General features: G+C 33.5%; 1 protein-coding gene across 1 annotated transcript; it reads left to right on the forward strand.

Annotated features, from left to right (window-relative positions):
* Positions 1–13,544: 13,544 nt before the first annotated feature.
* On the forward strand, positions 13,545–17,848 carry LOC106061479 (60S ribosomal protein L31-like). Its single transcript, XM_056039588.1, has 5 exons — positions 13,545–13,619; positions 13,860–13,972; positions 16,339–16,464; positions 17,289–17,401; positions 17,799–17,848. The coding sequence occupies exons 2-5, from the start codon at positions 13,872–13,874 to the stop codon at positions 17,828–17,830; spliced, it is 372 nt and encodes a 123-aa protein (XP_055895563.1). The 5' UTR covers positions 13,545–13,619; positions 13,860–13,871; the 3' UTR covers positions 17,831–17,848.
* Positions 17,849–21,804: the final 3,956 nt, after the last annotated feature.

The following is a 21,804-nucleotide window of genomic DNA, read 5'->3' on the forward strand; positions in this document are numbered from 1 at the left end:
AGAGTCCTTGTAATCACAACAAATTTCCGTAAGGATCAATAAAGCAGTGTTAGTCTGCTTTTAGATATCAGAAAAAAAAAGTTTGTACTTTAACTAATCAACACTTTGGCTGGCAAAGAAGAAGGAACTCCTTAATACTGTAGCGAGGAGAACATTGAGCTGGTTTGGCCATATTGTTAGACTCGACTCACTGTCAAAATTATCCTTAATAGACAATAAAAGTACATAGTACTAAAATTATCAAGATAAGCTTGATGATTGAAGTAAAACAATTGACAGGCCTTTCTCTTGATTTCTGATCAGGGTGGCTGCTAAATCGAAGGAGTGAAAAATCGTTGTTGTGACCGTAGCAGTAGTCCAGCGACATTTTTAAGAGATAAATAATGATAAAAATAGTTCAAAGGAATAAGCACTAAATATATTTTCGGACAAAATTGCAAGTTTTAGATTTATCTTAGTACAGTTATTTATTTGTTTAAAAACAACGAATGAAAAAATTAAAAACAAAAAAGTACATCGTCAGAGATTTGAACTTTCTACTTTTGTCTTGAAAGGCCAACGTTCTACGTAAGTGCCACACGGGACACATAAAAAGTAAAAATTTAGGTTATTTATAAATAATTGTTATCAAAATTTCTTGCTAAAAGATAAATCTACTTTTTTTTTAAATTTAATTTTTCACAAATGCTGCTTCAAAATGTTGAATTTTATATAAATTATTAAATTGTATATGTTTTAAAACATATTTAGTAAAAAGAAAGCATTTTTTATGCTGATGCTATATTTGACCTTTAAAATTCTATATCTAGTAACATTTATATAAGTTAAAAATAGATGACATCTTTTCCAACAGTTATCCATCCTTCAAGGAATGACCTGTTCGTTTTTTATTTTCTTAATACAACGACATAGAGAACTCTATAGGTGTTTAAAGAAGAAAAATTTGCATTTTTTATCAAAATAAATTTCAATTTACTGTACAAATTCACAGTTGCATAAAATTACTAAATTGCTTATAAAAGTCATTATTAAAACGATTTTACAATTTAAAAAAATATGTATTTATTTTTTTTTTGACAAATTATAGTTTTTTTTAATATAGTACATTTCGGTAATTCACCAATTTTACTTTTAATATTTAGTTTATATAAATAGAAAACTTTAACAACAATCTACTGTTCTGCAGAGACATAGTAGGCTATAATACTGTTTCCATCCAATGATCATCACATGACCTATTTAAAAACGCAACAGCACCGCCAATTCGTAGTAATATTAAAGTCAGCCTCAAATATTTAAAGCTTAAACATTTCAAAGCATGTATTGACATTTCGTTCGAAATATTTAAAAAATATATATATGATTTTGGCGGACCATATTACTATTGTTTGGTAGAAAAATACAGAAATTTAGTATTTCATTTAATAATATTAAAATTGAACTAATATAGTGTATTACTTTAAAATGCAATTGTTCGAATAACAGATCGTCATAATTTAAGACAAATTTATAACAATAAACATAAATGTAACAGTCACTTGATTGAAGCACATTGTGCGAAACAATAAGTCTTAAATCATGCACATCAAAGTTAGCATTAGATCGGTGTCTCCATTGTATTAAAAGCTTAAATGTTTACATTATGGGTGAAAGTGTTATTTGAAATTATTATTACAAAGGTTCTGGTTGACCGAATGAAACTTTTCTGCTGAACGGAGTTGGCCCGCAGGCCGATATTTGCTCATCACTGCAGGCTTAGTCTGTTGGACCGTTGGGTCACCACCGAAGATCTGTTAACGGGCTTTTTCCATCCATGTCTGTCTTTTGGCTTGGATAGAATCTCTATTCACGAGCATTGATATCAGTTTGTGCAGGTTTAATACAATTTTTAACAGGATTTTGAAGGGATGTCTTATGAGGCTGATGGTGCAGTAGTAGTTTTGACATAGTTGTAAATTGCCTTTTATTGGAAGGCTTCTCCTGACTGCAAGATCTTGTGACAATCTTTTAAAAAATGTGTTTTTCATGTTTTTCCTCTCCAGCCTGTATGCCTATAGCCTTGTCCTTTCGATAATAATAATAAAAAAACGATTAGAAATGCGTAGCTTAGAGTGTCAAAACTGTATTAGGCCTCCTATTTTTGTTTTTATTTCGTGCAATTTAGTATATCATAACAAATACGCATTTAGCGGAACGGTAGACAGGTTTTCATCCAGATTTAGTGTAAATAAACCAAACACAGAAACACTGAAAGATTGTATTTTCGGAATTTAGATTCTATTTTTTTGAAAAAAAGTGGCATTTTATAGGGTGATCGAAAAAAACAAACTTTTGTGACGATCTCTTATTCGGGAAAATGAAGTTTTTACACATCTAATCAAATAGAGCGTACGAAAGTTTTACACTCAATGCATGTCGATCTTAGTGACTGACGGAGTAAATCTCTTCTTTGGCATCATCATGGATTTCTCCACATTGCACCATGCGCGAAAAAAGATGCGCGACGACACTTCGACTCTCTTTGGCTTTGTAAAAAACTCGAAGCTGGTGTTCTTTTAGTATAGTTCCATGGTTTAACACTTAAAAAGCCGACGAAACGTATCTTATGAGAGAGAAGAATGGCACAATTAGAGACATTAAATAAATGGAACGCTGGGCTTCCTGAAGGACATAACAAGTAATTAATGTACTAAGGGACAAGAACAATTCTTTTTTTTTGTTTGGTGCAGTGAGATCAAGTGTGTCCACTTTTTAGTCCATTTTGCATATTCGGGTGCCAATGGAGCCGTTGAGATTGAATACTAACTTTCTAGAACTGAATGTCACAAAAACTAAAGAATTTATAATAGATTTTAGAAAGAAAAAAAAATACGTGAACTGCAAATAAACACTACATCTATAGAACAAGTAAACGCATATAAATATCTAGGCGTTATCATCAACAACAAGCTTTCATGGGAAGACCACCTTGGAACTCTGACAAAGAAAACAGCCCAGTGACTTTTTTTTCTATACAAACTCAATAGCTTTAAACTAAACAAGAAGATCCTTGAGACCTTTTACGGTGCGACTATACAAAATCTGCTAACATACGGAATAACTTGTTGGCAAGGCAACGCCTCATCTAAACTGTTGCGACTTCTAGAAAACATCATTAAAAAAGCATCAAAAATTACACTCCCAACATTACATTTAAAGTTTTAAAGGAACTTTTTGAACAAAAGTGCCTAAGAAAAATCGAAAAAATCATGAAAGACAACGGCCACCCGCTCCATCAGAACTACGTCAGGTCGTCGCAAGTGGGCGACTGCTGTCAATCAAAACAAGAACGGAGCGGTACAAAAACTCGTTCGTTCGTACCTCACTCGGTCAGACTCTATCACCGCCACTCATTGATCAGGGAACATGAAATGCACCAAGATACCTGTGTGTAGTCGCTGAATGAACTCTTTATGTTGTCTTTTGTATTTATATGTATTTTTCTGTTGTGTTGTCTTTATATGAGAAAAGAGTCCTTGTAATCACAACAAATTTCCGTAAGGATCAATAAAGCAGTGTTAGTCTGCTTTTAGATATCAGAAAAAAAAAGTTTGTACTTTAACTAATCAACACTTTGGCTGGCAAAGAAGAAGGAACTCCTTAATACTGTAGCGAGGAGAACATTGAGCTGGTTTGGCCATATTGTTAGACTCGACTCACTGTCAAAATTATCCTTAATAGACAATAAAAGTACATAGTACTAAAATTATCAAGATAAGCTTGATGATCGAAGTAAAACAATTGACAGGCCTTTCTCTTGATTTCTGATCAGGGTGGCTGCTAAATCGAAGGAGTGAAAAATCGTTGTTGTGACCGTAGCAGTAGTCCAGCGACATTTTTAAGAGATAAATAATGATAAAAATAGTTCAAAGGAATAAGCACTAAATATATTTTCGGACAAAATTGCAAGTTTTAGATTTATCTTAGTACAGTTATTTATTTGTTTAAAAACAACGAATGAAAAAATTAAAAACAAAAAAGTACATCGTCAGAGATTTGAACTTTCTACTTTTGTCTTGAAAGGCCAACGTTCTACGTAAGTGCCACACGGGACACATAAAAAGTAAAAATTTAGGTTATTTATAAATAATTGTTTTCAAAATTTCTTGCTAAAAGATAAATCTACTTTTTTTTTAAATTTAATTTTTCACAAATGCTGCTTCAAAATGTTGAATTTTATATAAATTATTAAATTGTATATGTTTTAAAACATATTTAGTAAAAAGAAAGCATTTTTTATGCTGATGCTATATTTGACCTTTAAAATTCTATATCTAGTAACATTTATATAAGTTAAAAATAGATGACATCTTTTCCAACAGTTATCCATCCTTCAAGGAATGACCTGTTCGTTTTTTATTTTCTTAATACAACGACATAGAGAACTCTATAGGTGTTTAAAGAAGAAAAATTTGCATTTTTTATCAAAATAAATTTCAATTTACTGTACAAATTCACAGTTGCATAAAATTACTAAATTGCTTATAAAAGTCATTATTAAAACGATTTTACAATTTAAAAAATATTTGTTTATATTTTTTTTGACAAATTATAATTTTTTTTAATATAGTACATTTCGGTAATTCACCAATTTTACTTTTAATATTTAGTTTATATAAATAGAAAACTTTAACAACAATTTTTTGTACAATAGAGATACAGTAGGCTATAATACTGTTTCCATCCAGTGATCATCACATGACCTATTTAAAAACGCAACAGCATCGCCAATTCGTAGTAATATTAAAGTCAGCCTCAAATATTTAAAGCTTAAACATTTCAAAGCATGTATTGAAGACATTTCGTTCGAAATATTTAAAAAATATATATATAATTTTGGCGGACCATATTACTATTGTTTGGTAGAAAAATACAGAAATTTAGTATTTCATTTAATAATATTAAAATTGAACTAATATAGTGTATTACTTTAAAATGCTATTGTTCAGATAACAGATCGTCATAATTTAGGACAAATTTATAACAATAAACATAAATGTAACAGTCACTTGATTGAAGCACATTGTGCGAAACAATAAGTCTTAAATCATACACATCAAAGTTAGCATTAGATCGGTGTCTCCGTTGTATTAAAAGCTTAAATGTTTACATTATGGGTGAAAGTGTTATTTGAAATTATTAGTACAAAGGTTCTGGTTGACCGAATGAAACTTTTCTGCTGAACGGAGTTGGCCCGCAGGCCGATATTTGCTCATCACTGCAGGCTTAGTCTGTTGGACCGTTGGGTCACCACACAAGATCTGTTAACGGGCTTTTTCCATCCATGTCTGTCTTTTGGCTTGGATAGAATCTCTATTCACGAGCATTGATATCAGTTTGTGCAGGTTTAATACAATTTTTAACAGGATTTTGAAGGGATGTCTTATGAGGCTGATGGTGCAGTAGTAGTTTTGACATAGTTGTAAATTGCCTTTTATTGGAAGGCTTCTCCTGACTGCAAGATCTTGTGACAATCTTTTAAAAAATGTGTTTTTCATGTTTTTCCTCTCCAGCCTGTATGCCTATAGCCTTGTCCTTTCGATAATAATAATAAAAAAACGATTAGAAATGCGTAGCTTAGAGTGTCAATACTGTATTAGGCCTCCTATTTTTGTTTTTATTTCGTGCAATTTAGTATATCATAACAAATACGCATTTAGCGGAACGGTAGACAGGTTTTTATCCAGATTTAGTGTAAATAAACCAAACACAGAAACACTGAAAGATTGTATTTTCGGAATTTAGATTTTATTTTTTTGAAAAAAAGTGGCATTTTATAGGTTGATCGAAAAAAAACAACTTTTGTGACGATCTCTTATTCGGGAAAATGAAGTTTTTACACATCTATTAAATAGAGCGTTCGAAAGTTTTACACTCAATGCAGGTCGATCTTAGTGACTGACGGAGTAAATTTCTTCTTTGGCATCATCATGGATTTCTCCACATTGCACCATGCGCGAAAAAAGATGCGCGACGACACTTCGACTCTCTTTGGCTTTGTAAAAAACTCGAAGCTGGTGTTTTTTTAGTATAGTTCCATGGTTTAACACTTAAAAAGCCGACGAAACGTATCTTATGAGAGAGAAGAATGGCACAATTAGAGACATTAAATAAATGGAACGCTGGGCTTCCTGAAGGACATAACAAGTAATTAATGTACTAAGGGACAAGAACAATTCTTTTTTTTTGTTTGGTGCAGTGAGATCAAGTGTGTCCACTTTTTAGTCCATTTTGCATATTCGGGTGCCAATGGAGCCGTTGAGATTGAATACTAACTTTCTAGAACTGAATGTCACAAAAACTAAAGAACTTATAATAGATTTTAGAAAGAAAAAAAATACGTGAACTGCAAATAAACACTACATCTATAGAACAAGTAAACGCATATAAATATCTAGGCGTTATCATTAACGACAAGCTTTCATGGGAAGATGTCACAGTCTTAGTTGACATTGCATGATCTTAAGTTCACGTAATGTTAATAGTTTAAAAGACACGTGGAATTCCTGATGTAGAAAACAGGAAGTAGAGTGAACAAAGTTGACTTTGAGTCAGTCAAGTCAAGTCAGTAAGGTCTTGCTCCCGGTACAGGAAGGTTGGACGTTTCCTCCTGGACTGGTGGATATGTATGCATATAGCATGAGAGTCGAAGGACTAGTCATTGTTGATTAATAATATTTGAGAGTTGATTTCATAATGTGCTTATTGGATATTAAGGTATTATTCGTATTTCAATGGATATCTATAGTTGAAGCTCCAGTGTCACTAGTAGTAATTGTTCTTATTGTTACCCGCTGAGGTGCGGACGTGATTGATACTTTTGATACCGCTGTTATGCGGATGGGATTATTATTTCTTGACTTGTAGCACTAACAAGGAGTGCAGTATATTATTATTATGTTGTAAATAAAATCTTCATGTTGTCTGCTGAACGGACTTGAGTCAGTCGTATAGTGTTTGTCTCGTCACGTGTCTAGAGCACTTCAGGAAGCAAGAACTCAGTATTACATTTGTGTGGGTGAAAAATTCAAGGCGTCGCCTGAAGACAAATGATACATCGTTTCTACGTGAGCACTCGTCACCAACTCTTGACACGCTCCTTACATTGCTATACAGAAGGTCCTCCATTTAGGCCTCTGTTCACTTATGGTCATTCTATTTTTTCAGAGACTTTACATATTTGGATTATCTAAGCTGAAGTTTTCCACTTAAGTACTGTTGGATTATTTATACGAATGTTCAAGTACTTTTGGATTATTGATCTTTGACGTTGAAGTTGGACTAACTTGTACCTATTGGCGCTCTCCTAGTCATCGTTGTACGCCGAAGAAATAACACGTGCCTGCATTACTACACTTACCTTTTGGATTATCTTATTGGATTATTTGGATTATACTTATTGGATTATTTACTTAAAGTTACCTTATCCATGGATTATTATTGAACTACTCAAGCTGTATTTGTATTTGACAAGCTACAAGAGAGGATTAATCTACATCAGTCTACAAAAGAAAGTCTGTAAGTTATAATTAAGGATTGAATATATTCATATGATTAATAAAGTACATTGATTTTGCTGTGGTATAGCAGTAATTGAAGTTGATTATATATAGAGTTAGTGATTGATAACTCTTGGAACCATATTAAATTGATTTTCATTTTTTATATTTGTTACCTTAAAGGGCGGTCGGCGTGGGTCTGTCTTATGTTTTGAGACTGAAGCGGCACAATTTATTTGTTCCGTTCCATTTCACTTCATCTGATAGGGATCTTTAGGGATTTTCTTTTTGTTCTCCTAGTCCTAATAAGGTCCGAGTAGACCAGCCTTGTTCGGTAGGGACTTCTAGATCATTCAGAAATTTTTTGTTTAGTCGTATATAGTTATGTTTGTACAATCGTAGTGTAATTTCTCTTCGTATCCATATTGTTTGTTTGTGTAAGTCTTGTATTTACACATCTGTGATTCTCCTGTCAAAGTCTTCTATTTATTGATTTCTTTTAAAGCAGACTGTATTGTTATCTATATTGTTTTTGCGTTCGTCATTTATCCTTGATCTCTTTATTCTCTTATTAATTTATTTTTTTTTTCATTTCATTTTTTCACTGCACTTATAACATGTTACAAAGATATATTTGAAGTAATAATATTGTGTATATATATGCTACTATTTGAATTAGAGCTTTATTTTTTCAGCTCTTGTATTTATTTCGTATTGATACATTTCTCATACTATGATCACATTGTGTTGAAACATTGCCCACAACACTTAATTCTCATTACTCATCTATGGAATCAATTGATGCCATATTCTTCGTAAATGTTGATTGTATTAGTACAGATGACACTTTAAAAGGTCATATGTGTCTAAATTTTTGCAAATATGTAAATTATTTTTTCATGAGTCAATTTGAACAGAACTCAGTCATATTGGAACCTGAGTATGTGACACTATTTATTGAAATGTATTTTTCATTTTTTTTCAAATGTACATAACCTTTGTAAATTGTATAGATTTGATTGTGACATTGATCTTCACTGATGAATTTATTTTCCCACATATCAGTTTGAAGACTATTTGAGCTTAATCTATGGCTTGAAAAGATATACTTGATGATATGTAATGCAAAGAATGATTTTTGAGAAGAATATTGTATTAATATGAGAAATTATTGGAGCATTATTGATGACTCATGAAGTAATATATATAAAGTATGATGTAATCACTGATTTTTTGAGGACAAGATTGTATTTAATATGAGAAGTATTGGAGCATTATTGATGGCTCGTGAAGTAATATATTTGATGATGTGTCGTAGACACTGATTTTTTTAGAAGATTGTATTTAATAGGAGAAAATTATTGGAGCATTATTGAGGGCTCGTGAAGTAATATATTTGATGATGTGTGATGTAGACACTGATTTTTGAGAAGAATATTGTATTGATATGAGAAAATTATTGGAGCATTATTGATGGCTCATGAAGTAATATATATAAGGTGTGATGTAATCACTAATTTTTTGAGGAGAAGATTGTATTTAAGGAGAAACTATTGGAGCATTATCAATGGCTCAAAGCAACATATCTGATATGTGATGTAAGCACTGATTTTTTGAAAGAACATTGTGCTTGATCGATGACGACTATTGGAGCAATATTAATGGCTCAAAGTAATATACTTGATATTGTGTAATGAAAACTAATTTTTTGAGAGAAGATTGTAACTTATACATATGTTAAAGCAACTTGAGTTCACAGTAAGACATATGAGCCAAATGAATATCATGATAACGACCTTCACGCTTTAATATGCTTATGACTTTGATGATTTAGACGTTCCCCATAAATCATCATTGAAGAATATATTTTCTTGACTTTCATGATTTAGTAGCATTGTCAAAACATTGCCATTATTTTCATACACAAACCATTGAGACAACATACATATTTATTATAGATGTATTTCACATGCATTGATTTATTTTAAAGAACATTGTCAATATATTTTCGTTTAACCATGTAACCATTGTCAATATTTTCATCTGACCATGTAACCTGATGGGATAAACTAAGTATATTTGTATACGAGCATTTTTCTTGGCTGCTCATTCTGTTGTAAAATTAATATTGAAAGCATTCTTTTGATAAATTGAGAATTTACTTTGAAATTTTGTGTAAAAAAAACAAAAAAAAGACAACTTTCTTTTTCAAATAATGTTGACAATTATGAGTATTGTCTATACCGACAAATATTTTTTCAAATATTGTAAGGTCAAATGAGACCACAAATTAGTCTCATCAAATTTTTTCATAGCATGATAAGACATGTGCAAGAGATTATAGCAAACATTGTACATTTGTATAGATTTTTTTTCTCTCAAAAGATGAGACTATACATATAATAGTATTATTACTTAAATTTTAAAAGATTTTTTCAAAATCTTTTTTTGAGGGAAAGGGCGTAATGTCACAGTCTTAGTTGACATTGCATGATCTTAAGTTCACGTAATGTTAATAGTTTAAAAGACACGTGGAATTCCTGATGTAGAAAACAGGAAGTAGAGTGAACAAAGTTGACTTTGAGTCAGTCAAGTCAAGTCAGTAAGGTCTTGCTCCCGGTACAGGAAGGTTGGACGTTTCCTCCTGGACTGGTGGATATGTATGCATATAGCATGAGAGTCGAAGGACTAGTCATTGTTGATTAATAATATTTGAGAGTTGATTTCATAATGTGCTTATTGGATATTAAGGTATTATTCGTATTTCAATGGATATCTATAGTTGAAGCTCCAGTGTCACTAGTAGTAATTGTTCTTATTGTTACCCGCTGAGGTGCGGACGTGATTGATACTTTTGATACCGCTGTTATGCGGATGGGATTATTATTTCTTGACTTGTAGCACTAACAAGGAGTGCAGTATATTATTATTATGTTGTAAATAAAATCTTCATGTTGTCTGCTGAACGGACTTGAGTCAGTCGTATAGTGTTTGTCTCGTCACGTGTCTAGAGCACTTCAGGAAGTAGGAACCCAGTATTACACCATTCAATCAGTCTCTAATATTCAACGTTCATTTACAGAAGACCACCTTGGAACTCTGACAAAGAAAACAGCCCAGTGACTTTTTTTTCTATACAAACTCAATAGCTTTAAACTAAACAAGAAGATCCTTGAGACCTTTTACGGTGCGACTATACAAAATCTGCTAACATACGGAATAACTTGTTGGCAAGGCAACGCCTCATCTAAACTGTTGCGACTTCTAGAAAACATCATTGAAAAAGCATCAAAAATTACACTCCCAACATTACATTTAAAGCTTTAAAGGAACTTTTTGAACAAAAGTGCCTAAGAAAAATCGAAAAAATCATGAAAGACAACGGCCACCCGCTCCATCAGAACTACGTCAGGTCGTCGCAAGTGGGCGACTGCTGTCAATCAAAACAAGAACGGAGCGGTACAAAAACTCGTTCGTACCTCACTCGGTCAGACTCTATCACCGCCACTCATTGATCAGGGAACATGAAATGCACCAAGATACCTGTGTGTAGTCGCTGAATGAACTCTTTATGTTGTTTGTTGTATTTATATCTATTTTTCTGTTGTGTTGTCTTTATATGAGAAAAGAGTCCTTGTAATCACAACAAATTTCCGTAAGGATCAATAAAGCAGTGTTAGTCTGCTTTTAGATATCAGAAAAAAAAATGTGTACTTTAACTAATGAACACTTTGGCTGGCAAAGAAGAAGGAACTCCTTAATACTGTAGCGAGGAGAACATTAAACTGGTTTGGCCATATTGTTAGACTCGACTCACTGTCAAAATTATCCTTAATAGACAATAAAAGTACATAGTACTAAAATTATCAAGATAAGCTTGATGATCAAACTAAAACAATTGACAGGCCTTTCTCTTGATTTCTGATCAGGGTAGCTGCTAGGAGTGAAAAGTCGATGTTTGCGACAGTAACAGTAGTCTGGCGAAATTATTTAAGAGATAGATAATGATAAAAATAGTTCAAAGTGATAAGAATTAAATATATTTTTGGACAAAATTGCAAGTTTTAGATTTATCTTAGTACAGTTATTTATTTGTTTAAAAACAACGAATGAAAAAAATTAAAAACAAAAAAGTACATCGTCAAAGATTTGAACTTTCTACTTTTGCCTTGAAAGGCCAACGTTCTACGTAAGTGCCACACGGGAAACATAAATAGTAAAAATTTAGGTTATTTATGAAAAATTGTTATCAAAATTTCTTGCTAAAAGATAAATCTACTTTTTTTTTATTTGATATTTCACAAATGCTGCTTCAAAATGTTGAATTTTATATAAATTATTAAATTGTATATGTTTTAAAACATATTTACTAAAAAGAAAGCATTTTTAATGCTGAGGCTATATTTGACCTTTAAAATTCTAAATTTAGTCATATTTATACAAATTAAAAATAGATGACAACTTATCCAAGAAATATCCATCCTTCAAGGAATTAATGACCTTTTCATTTTCTATTTTCGCAATACAACGACATAGAGAACTCTTTAGGTGTTTAAAGAAGAAAAATTTGCCTTTTTTATCAAAATAAATTTCAATTTACTGTAAAAATTCACAGTCGCATAACTTTACTAAATTGATTATAAAAGTAATTATTATATCGATTTCACAATTTAAAAAATATTGTTTTATTTTTTTTTTTTTGAATAGTACATTTCGGTAATTTACCAATTTTACTTTTAATATTTAGTTTATATAAATAGAAAACTTAGGTTGTTTTTTTTCGCACACTCAAATGTATAACCACAATAGGCTACTGTTTCTATCCAATGACCATCACATGATCAATTTAAAGACGCAACAGCTCCCTCCGTCAATTCGTAGTAATATAAAAGTTAGCCTCAAATATTTAAAACTTAAACATTTCACGGCATATATTGAAGGCATTTCATTTGAAATATTTACTTCTCTATTTATTACTCTAACATGTTTGGATAATTAAAAATATATAATTTAGGCGGACCATATTATTTTGGTTTGTCCTAGATATACTCTAATTGTACCAATATTGAACATCTAACCTTATTATGAAAATTTTTGTATAAAGATTCAGGTTTAAAAGTTATTGTTTATGTACAGAAGAAAAATAATCGCATTTTTTATAACTTGTATGTTATTGCAACAATTATTCTCCACCATCATAGTCCATATTGTACCTGCGTGTGTAATCTGAAACAGATATACTATTGAAAGTTCATTATCATTCAGAACATCAAGTTTTTACTCTTTCTCTCCTAATCGACGATACCATCGTTGATTTTGACCTCATTAAATTAAATTAATGTTTCCTTTTAAAAATTGACTTTTAATGATATAAAAAGATCATGAATTTTCCTTTTAATTCTATACCAAATACAGCATTTTCTGTTAACAAACTACCAAGCTATCGAAGCCCTATCAGAACAAGGGTAGTGAAATAGTAACGAGCAAAATGAAGAATTCCTTCAAAATGTGGAAAAATAATTACGGAGAGAAAGAGCTAAGGATATCAAAACCTTTCGTACGACTCTTATAGACCCCTGAGAATAAAAGACAGTCACAGAGATATAGTCGCAAAACAGAAACTTATATACTCTGAGTAGATTTATACATGCACTTAACCTTGATTTTATTTTCCGGGGAAATGGGATGTCCCTTTCTATCTATCGTTCAATGGCGTTTTTATTTAGATTAAAGTACAAAAGGTTCGTCAGCTTTATAGAGGAGGAATAGTCAACAGCAACACTTTTTTTGTGTAGGTTTGTTTTTTGTTTTAGATTGTGATTATTTTCAAGTCGTTTTCAAGTACATTTCTCTTTCTATAATATAGGGTACCAATTTAAAGCCGGTATTGTGAAATAAATGTCAAAATTCTGTTTAAATGATACTAAAATGTACATTAGAATGTGGATAGACTTACAATAAAGGTGGATAAATCACGTTCTTCTTATTACACAAAATAAAAATAGAATAACTTCCCCTTGATATTAATTTTACCGGAAGTATAGAAAAGTCACTTCCTTTCCGACATTTGTTGTCGTTGTTGTAAGTAGTGTTTTCAATTCGGTAAACGTAAATCTAATATCATCCAACTTAAATTGTAAAATCAATTTAATTTTACTTAATATAAAGATATTTGTGACTTTCCCTTGATTTTTTCCACGAATTTAACCAATACGCATAGATAATTTCTTGCTATTTTCATTTTGTTTGGGGGGGGGGGGGATAATAGATCTGGTGATCTATTTTATTGTTTTCATTTAATTTTTTTTTTTCAATTCATAGCTGAGCCTAAGAATGGCACCCCCAAGAAAGCAAAGAGAAAAAAAGAAGGCCGTTACTAATGAGGTCATTACAAAAGAATGTACTATTCATATTCACAAGAGACTGCACGGAATGTAAGTAAACCCAATCTTTTTACTTTTACCTCTCTTACTCTCTTACTAGTTTAACTTTTGAAAGTTGAATCTACCCGGAATCTAATATAGTAATATCTTATTCTGATTATATAGATATAATACTTAATAGATCTATAATACAATATTAAGATTCTTTTATTCTTGATCTAGTTTTAAAAGTTTTAGCGTTACATACGTACTAAATTATTAAAGTAGGCCATTCAGTCCGCCTGAAAAAACGCCTGTATTTCTTTTGTCCCGCTTCGCCGCGAAACAAGGTTAGGGTATCCCATTTTCTATTTAAAAGCCTTTTGTAAATTTAAGTCGTATATAATCATGTGATACACCGTTGTACGCAGAAATGGATGACGTTTCAATTACTGTTTGAAATATTAGATAGCTTAACTTGGCTTAAGTTACAGCGTGTACGAAACTGTTGCAGGTTTAAGCTTACTCTTTGTAATATCTTCATATTCTGTTGACCTGAAAGAAAATTTCAAACATCATTTTAAAGCTCATCAATTGCCGATTCTATGTGTGTAATTAGTTTTTTTGTAAGCATTGACAATTCCAGCGGCTTTTGCTTGTACGTAATCTTTTATTTTCGTCCAATCAAATCACTCGCTCAACCCTCTTTTTTTTCCTTCGCGTCATTTGCGATGTCAAAAGTACGTCACGTGATTGGGCCCAGCCAATCCTCTTGTGCTTACCGGCTGTATAAATGGGTCAAATGAATTTTTCCTTCATGTTTATCAATGTATTTAGCCGTAAAAACAAACATTTTAGTTGATTTTGTATTTATTTACTTATACATTTGATTTTAGGCCATCTTTTTATGACATGGTCATAACTCCAATAAGTCAAATCATGTACATTAGAATTAGATCTAGACATTGCAGTGGGGTTGGGGGTGGCCATGAATGAATGCCATGTCAGATGAACATATTTTCTCACTTAAAATATTATTTCATAATGTTAATTAACAGTTAAATAACATTAAAAAATCACAGGAATATTAATTTTAATGTATCTTAAAATATATATTTAAAAGCTAAATAATATTTAGATTTATATAGATTTGAAAAAAATAATTCAAAGTGACAGTGTAAGACAAGACAACCAAAAGTGGGACAAACAAATAAGTAAAATACCAAGGCAAAGAAGAGGTCAAAGTAATTTAACAAGAAAATGTATAACTTTTGCAGACCTGCCTACCGTTACGCAAAATCTCCCAAAAATGACCATCAGTACGCAGATACGCATTTAACCCGTCGCGTTACGCATTTCGTATCCTTTTTTTTTCTCTCTTGACTACCTTACGAGCGGTCACGGAGGTCACGCTAAGCCGTTCTGTTGGGGGGGGGGAGAAAAGGTGGGGAAACACATTGTGTCCAGATCTATACGTTGATTGGTTCTTAATAGCAATTAGATTTAGTCTAGAAATGAAGAAAGTGAGGGAGTGGCGGGTTGGTACCGTCAGTTAGCTTATACACCAACGTTCATTAGTAGAAATTAATTATGTTGAATCCATTTGTATAGAAAAAAATATCGAAGTGCTATCCATTCAAAACACATTGAGTGACATTGTAGATATCTTGTCTAGATCTACAATCTAGATAACTTGTTATACAGGAATAGATCTAGCTAGAGTCTAGCTAGCAGCTAGTCATTACGTTATGTCATGATTCTCAACATTAGTCATTACTATACTCTACAATCTAGATCCAATTTAGTTGTAGTATGATTTAGATTGACTAGATCGATAACATCTACTACCATCTAGACTAGATTCTTATTCTTAGTATAGAATAGATCAAGGATGAAGGTAGGCCTACGAAAGTTTGGAGTAGACCTACGTTTGTAGCGGATCCACTGCATCGGTAACACTCTTGAGCCCAGATCTAGAGTAGATTATATTCATTATATAGACATAGATCCAGATCTTGGCTAGATATCATCTCTATTGTTGTATTGATCTAGATTTAGATTGTAGATCTAATCATGACATCTATATATGACAAAATAGTGGATCGCGTAAGTGTTACGCATTCTGGTGCCAAAATACGCATTTTGAACATCAGCGTTACGCTTTTGGGCTTTTTTTTTGGTAGGCAGGTCTGCTTTTGAACTAATTATCAGATTTTCAAAATTCTTTTTGTGTCATTTATATCTCAAAATTATCCATCTAGCTATAGTGGTTTCATTGCATATAAGTAAATAACTATTTTATCACTGAATGCCCTAATTAAAGAGACGGATAAAATTTTGAATCTACAGTGAGATAAGATAATAAAGAGGTCCAACTTCTAAGTAATCTAATATTAAAGGATAAATTGCTTAACTAAAGGTTTTATGATAATTTTCAGAGGATTTAAAAAGAGGGCTCCTCGTGCCATTAAAGAAATCAGAAAGTTTGCTGAAAAAATGATGGGCACTCCTGATGTTAGAATCGACATTCGCTTGAACAAGCACATCTGGTCCCAAGGAATAAGGTTAGTTGCAGTCGATATAGATCTAATAAACTAATTCAATTAATTTTGTGTAAGTAGCCAGAAGGCTAGCAGGTCACCCACTTTTTTATGGTATGCTGATTTATGCAAATGGGACATGATGTTCTTCAAATCATTGGACATATCCACAAGTAGAAAGAAGGGTGAAAGTGCAACAGTTATTACTAATGTCCAACCTGTGACAGCAGTTGTCTATCAAGGATTGGCCTCTGAAGTCACATAAGAAGTTGCAAAGGGAAAAAATCTTTTCTCAAGATGTATAATGCCACAGATGAAGTGTACTTTCAAGCTCTTTTTAAAGTTATGTGTATACATATACCTGTTACCTTACACATACCTGTTACCTATTTCATTTTGCCAATCATATTAATGAAGGGGGGAGTAAATTCTGTAATTCCTATTGTCAAGTCGCAGCAGGGCTTTGGCAGGAGAGGATTTGAGTCTCCTAGAGGCAACTTCTTGTGGCCCACACAATCTAGGCATGATTGTAGCTGCTATGAAATATATTATTGAAAACTCATATATTGACACAAGTTTTAGTTACAATAGAATCTCTGCAATTAATGAGTATCAGATCTGTGCCTACTTTATATTGTAGGACATAAATGGCTTGGCTACCTATCAAGGGGGGCTTGAGTGTCTGCTAAGCACCTAAAAGCAACAGGGGGCCCTTGTGGGCACTTTGACATGTTTCATGTAAATTGTGATTATATATATATGATTTCAGTGATATCTGAGTACTATTTTTTTTTTAATTGCCTATGATGTAAATGTTTCTGTTTATCTAAGTTGACTTTTTATTCCAGGCATGTTCCACATAGACTTCGAGTCAGACTTGCCCGTAAGAGGAACGAAGATGAAGACTCTACTCACAGATTGTACACCTTGGTGACACATGTCCCATGCGGTGATTTCAAAGGTGATTTTTTTCTTAAAGTTTAAAATACTGTTGTTAATTCAAGATTTTTTTACAGTAACTGGCCTAAGTTGTGCTGCGGTACAATGCAGCATTTATTGTATATAACAAATACAGTTGAAGCTACCAGCAGTTTTTTAAACTTCCATACAAGAAGAGATCCTGTCTCATTCAAATCAAGAAACTTGCTGAATCTTTGTGAAAACCAGATGTATACTTTTTTTAAACATAGATTTAGATACTTTGTGTCTAGTTCTACGCTAAATCAGAAGCCTAGAAATGTTCAATTGAATTGTCAATGGTATTACTTGGGAATAACTTTATTCTACTGTATTAACTTAGGCTATCAGGATTACTTGATTGTGATAATAATTTTTTTTGTTTGTTTTTTCTTCCACAGGAAAACAAACACTGAATGTTGATAATGAATAAAATTCTTGTGGTTCTTTACACATTGAGTTTGTTTGTTCTTGTGTCTGCATGTTATGTCATTAGATAATTTATGTCCCAATCACAGACCTAGACTGGATGTGTAGATCTCTTTTTTTTTTAAGAAAAAAAAAAACTGAAACAAGGTTGTTGTTTTTTTTTAACCCTAACCTAGTAAAAATTAATAATACTTTTATTACAGATCTTTCATCTAGTATAATCTATTATAAAATTCCAATTAGTTGTTGACTGAATATAAACTATTTGGCTTGAACCTAAACCTGATTTAGAATAAGACAAGATATGGTAAAAACTAAAACCTAATAACTCATGGAATAGCTCTGGCTATTTATTGTAATAATTAAATGAACACAGATCTCTGTCAACTCTAAACCTAAAATAATTTACATACATATCCATAGTACCGGTATTAAAGATTACCTATCACACATGAAAGTTTGCAAATAGAGTTAAAATAAATACTTTTCACTCCTAATATTAATAGCAGAGGATGTAGAGTTTAACCCAGGACTTAGGTCTAAGGATAAATTCAACATACGAAGAAAAAAAAGCATTCACCTAGAAACAAAAGGCCATTGAATGTGACCAATGGTACCGCACATTGTGTCTCCATATGAATACCTCTGTGTATTATACATTGGCAACTAAGACACATCGTGGCACTGTGTACCTTGTGGGTTACCTCAGTTTACATCAGGATTGTTGATTCCTTTGATGCAGACACTTCTAACCCATCCCAAATCAAATTGACTAACCGCTAGCCAGATCCACTCCTGTTAAATTTACTAATACAATACCCTCATGAAATAAACCTACTAAAGCAGTAATACCAAAGCACCTCAAAACCCTAGTCATACACTTTAAAGTATTAAGAACAAATCAACAGACTTAATTACAGAAACTTGGCTACACTCAGAAATTTTCAATAGTTATTTTAGTACGGTAACAAAAAAACAATAGTAGCAGAAGAAATTGCTTTACCTACTCAGAAAACAGAAGCATCATTTTGTAAAATTAACACCACCTCAACAACCCTAATAATATTTAACATCAAAATCTAGCTTAGAGTATACCGTTATGCAGGAATTATGCAATCCACTTTCATTACTCAAGAAAATCATAAAATTGCAGTTTTTTTTATTATGGGTGACTTCAACCTCCCAGATATTAATTGGGAATCATTGACCACAGACCACTATCAAAACGTTAAAGATATTAATGAACATAGATACATTACACAATTTAAATTTAGATCAAATTATTATGTGCATGTTTTTGTATTTTCTATACAGCCGTTTACTCCTGCAACAATAAATTTTTTTTTTTGAGTCTATATATAAATATACCAGTTTCAAAGGTTGTCATGGCCAGGGGGTGTCAATGGGGACAAGCTCCCATTGTCTATAGAATACTCCTAAAGGCATGCGTCTCAGATAGCCACTGACAACTAAGTCCAGCACCTGGCCTGCTCGTGTGGCTTAGATGCTAAGCCCGGCGAAACTGTTCTTACTAAACAGGTGAAGACGGACACCCGGCGCCACAAAACCAGGAGCTTCGGGCAGATGGAGCTTGTCAGCCAAGTAAGGCAATTAATTTAAGAGAGGGGTACTCTGACTTCAAACCCCCGCTGCCTTGCGGTAATGAGACAACCTCGAGGAAAAATGAGTGAAGCCCCATAGGCGTTGGGAGTATCAGCTATGAAATCCCCTCCGGCAGCTTCTGCAACTGAGTTGGTGCCAAATGTAAGTACGCGATGCGTTTCTTTCGATCACATCAGCAAGGTCGAGAGAGGGATCATGACGCATGGGCCACCCATGACCCCTTGATCTAAGGCCCAGGAATGCGCCCCGGAGAGGAAACTCTGGTGCTGCTGCAAAGCGGCTAAAACAACAGCAACAGTTACGGATTATAAGTCCAACTTGATTGGCGTAATGTATGGACGCCACAGTGGGAGAGGTCTTCGCGCCTCACTGATCAGGTACCGCCCGCCTCAACCTGGGCAGCCCCCAGACAGTTAGGTGCTGATCCGCCACAGCCTGCCTGCTCTAATGGGTGCTTAGAGCTTAGTTTAAAACAAGTAGGCTGGAAACTTGCAACAAACAACAAAAGATGAAAAACAAAAAATCCTGTCATGCAACTGGCCACAAGGAACGCCAGGACAATGTGTCCTGGTCTCACAGATGACCTACGGCAGGTTGACGATGCAAGGAAGACGGCAGTCATAAACAACGAGCTGAAAAAGATTACGCATTGACATTGCAGCTCTCCACGAAACCCGAATGTCCGAAGACGGCATGCTCCGCGAGGCTGATTACACTTTCTTTTGGAAAGGAAAAGCACAGGATGAGACGCGAATGCATAGTGTAGGATTTGCTGTCAAGAACAGTCTACTTCCCACAATAGTCCCTCCAGTTGGTGTCTCGGAAAGGCTACTAAGCATAAGTATGATGACTACATCTGGAAAAGTAATCAGTGCCTATGCCCCTACACTATGTTCACTCCAAGAGGACAAAGACAAGTTCTACGAAGACCTCAAGGAAGCCATTGAGATTATTCCTTAAAAAGAGCACATGGTTATTCTAGGTGACTTCAATGCCAGAGTAGGAGCAGACCACACTACCTGGCCAGACTGCCTTGGGCTTTTTGGAATTGGCATTTGGCAGGATGATTGACAACGGATAAAGACTTCTTGAATTCTGCGCATACCATAAGCTCTGCATTACCAACACATACTTCAGGACAAAACCACAGCATTGTGTCTCATAGAGGCATCGTAGCATCCATGGCGCGAAGGGGTTCAATGAACCCGGGCCCACGACCATTTAGGGGCCCACACTCAATGGCGTAACAAACATGGGAACCAGGACTACATTTATCTATATGCAACATAAGCTATAGGTTAGGGCCCCCAAGAAATATGTAATAGTTAAATATAATATCTGAACTAATTTGGGGTCCCTTTCCCTTATCTTAAATAGCTTAGGGCCTTTTTAGTCTAAATACGGCACTGCATGGCGCGTGATTAATGACCAATTGTGACCCGCCCTTGGGTAGGGGTAAAGTGGGGTAAAAAAAAACTGCAATTTTGTAAAAAAAAAATAAAAAAAATAATAGGCCCTAACTAATAAACAAATTTAAAAAATTAAAGTTTCCTTAAAATATCCTTAACGTCATAACAGACTTTATTAACTTCAAAACATTAACCCGTGTTTTTAGTTAGAGTGTACATAAGCCACTTTTGTGGTTTTAATGTAAGGAACTGTTTTCATCAGGTTTATTGTAATGCTGTAATTGTGTGTTGGTGATGATGATTAGGTCCCATTCTTTCTTTGGGTTATTTCCCCTCTATGTTAATGAAACACATTTGAAACCCAATCTGCTGCCGAGAACAGGCGCAGACGGCGAAAAGAAAATCTAAATCGACCACCTGCGGACAATGGTTATGCCCTGGATGTGGCAAAATATGTAGGTCACAGCTGGGGCTGCGTAGCCACGGGAAATACTGCATTCCTCACTAATCTTCGGACTCGAAGACAAGCCCTATTTATTTATAATTAAACCGTTGGTACTGATAGTATTTCCTTTTTTCTGCTTTTTTTTTTTTAAGTATTTTTTTTTCTATCACCATCGGATTTATACCCCGAGACAGCATCAATGTTGTTTGTTTTCCAACCGAATTGTTTTAAAAAAATAAAGAAAGCACGATAGGCCTAATAATTACTTAGCTTCATCAACAAGCCTTGAACGGTGGAAGATGCAAGCAAGGAGCACATTGAAGAAGCTGACAATTAGGCCTACTGACGGAAATTTCATGGCATAGTGAATGTTAATGCAGAACTTTACCAGATTGAAAATGTCATCTCGCCAACTGCTTTGTTTAACTTCCCACCACTTTCAGTTTTGAGCGATTTAGACGAAACGCCCTCTGTAAAGGAATTGAGCACAGCCATTGACAT

Source organism: Biomphalaria glabrata, chromosome 8 (assembly GCF_947242115.1).
Source record: "Biomphalaria glabrata chromosome 8, xgBioGlab47.1, whole genome shotgun sequence".
Classification (NCBI taxonomy): domain Eukaryota; kingdom Metazoa; phylum Mollusca; class Gastropoda; family Planorbidae; genus Biomphalaria; species Biomphalaria glabrata.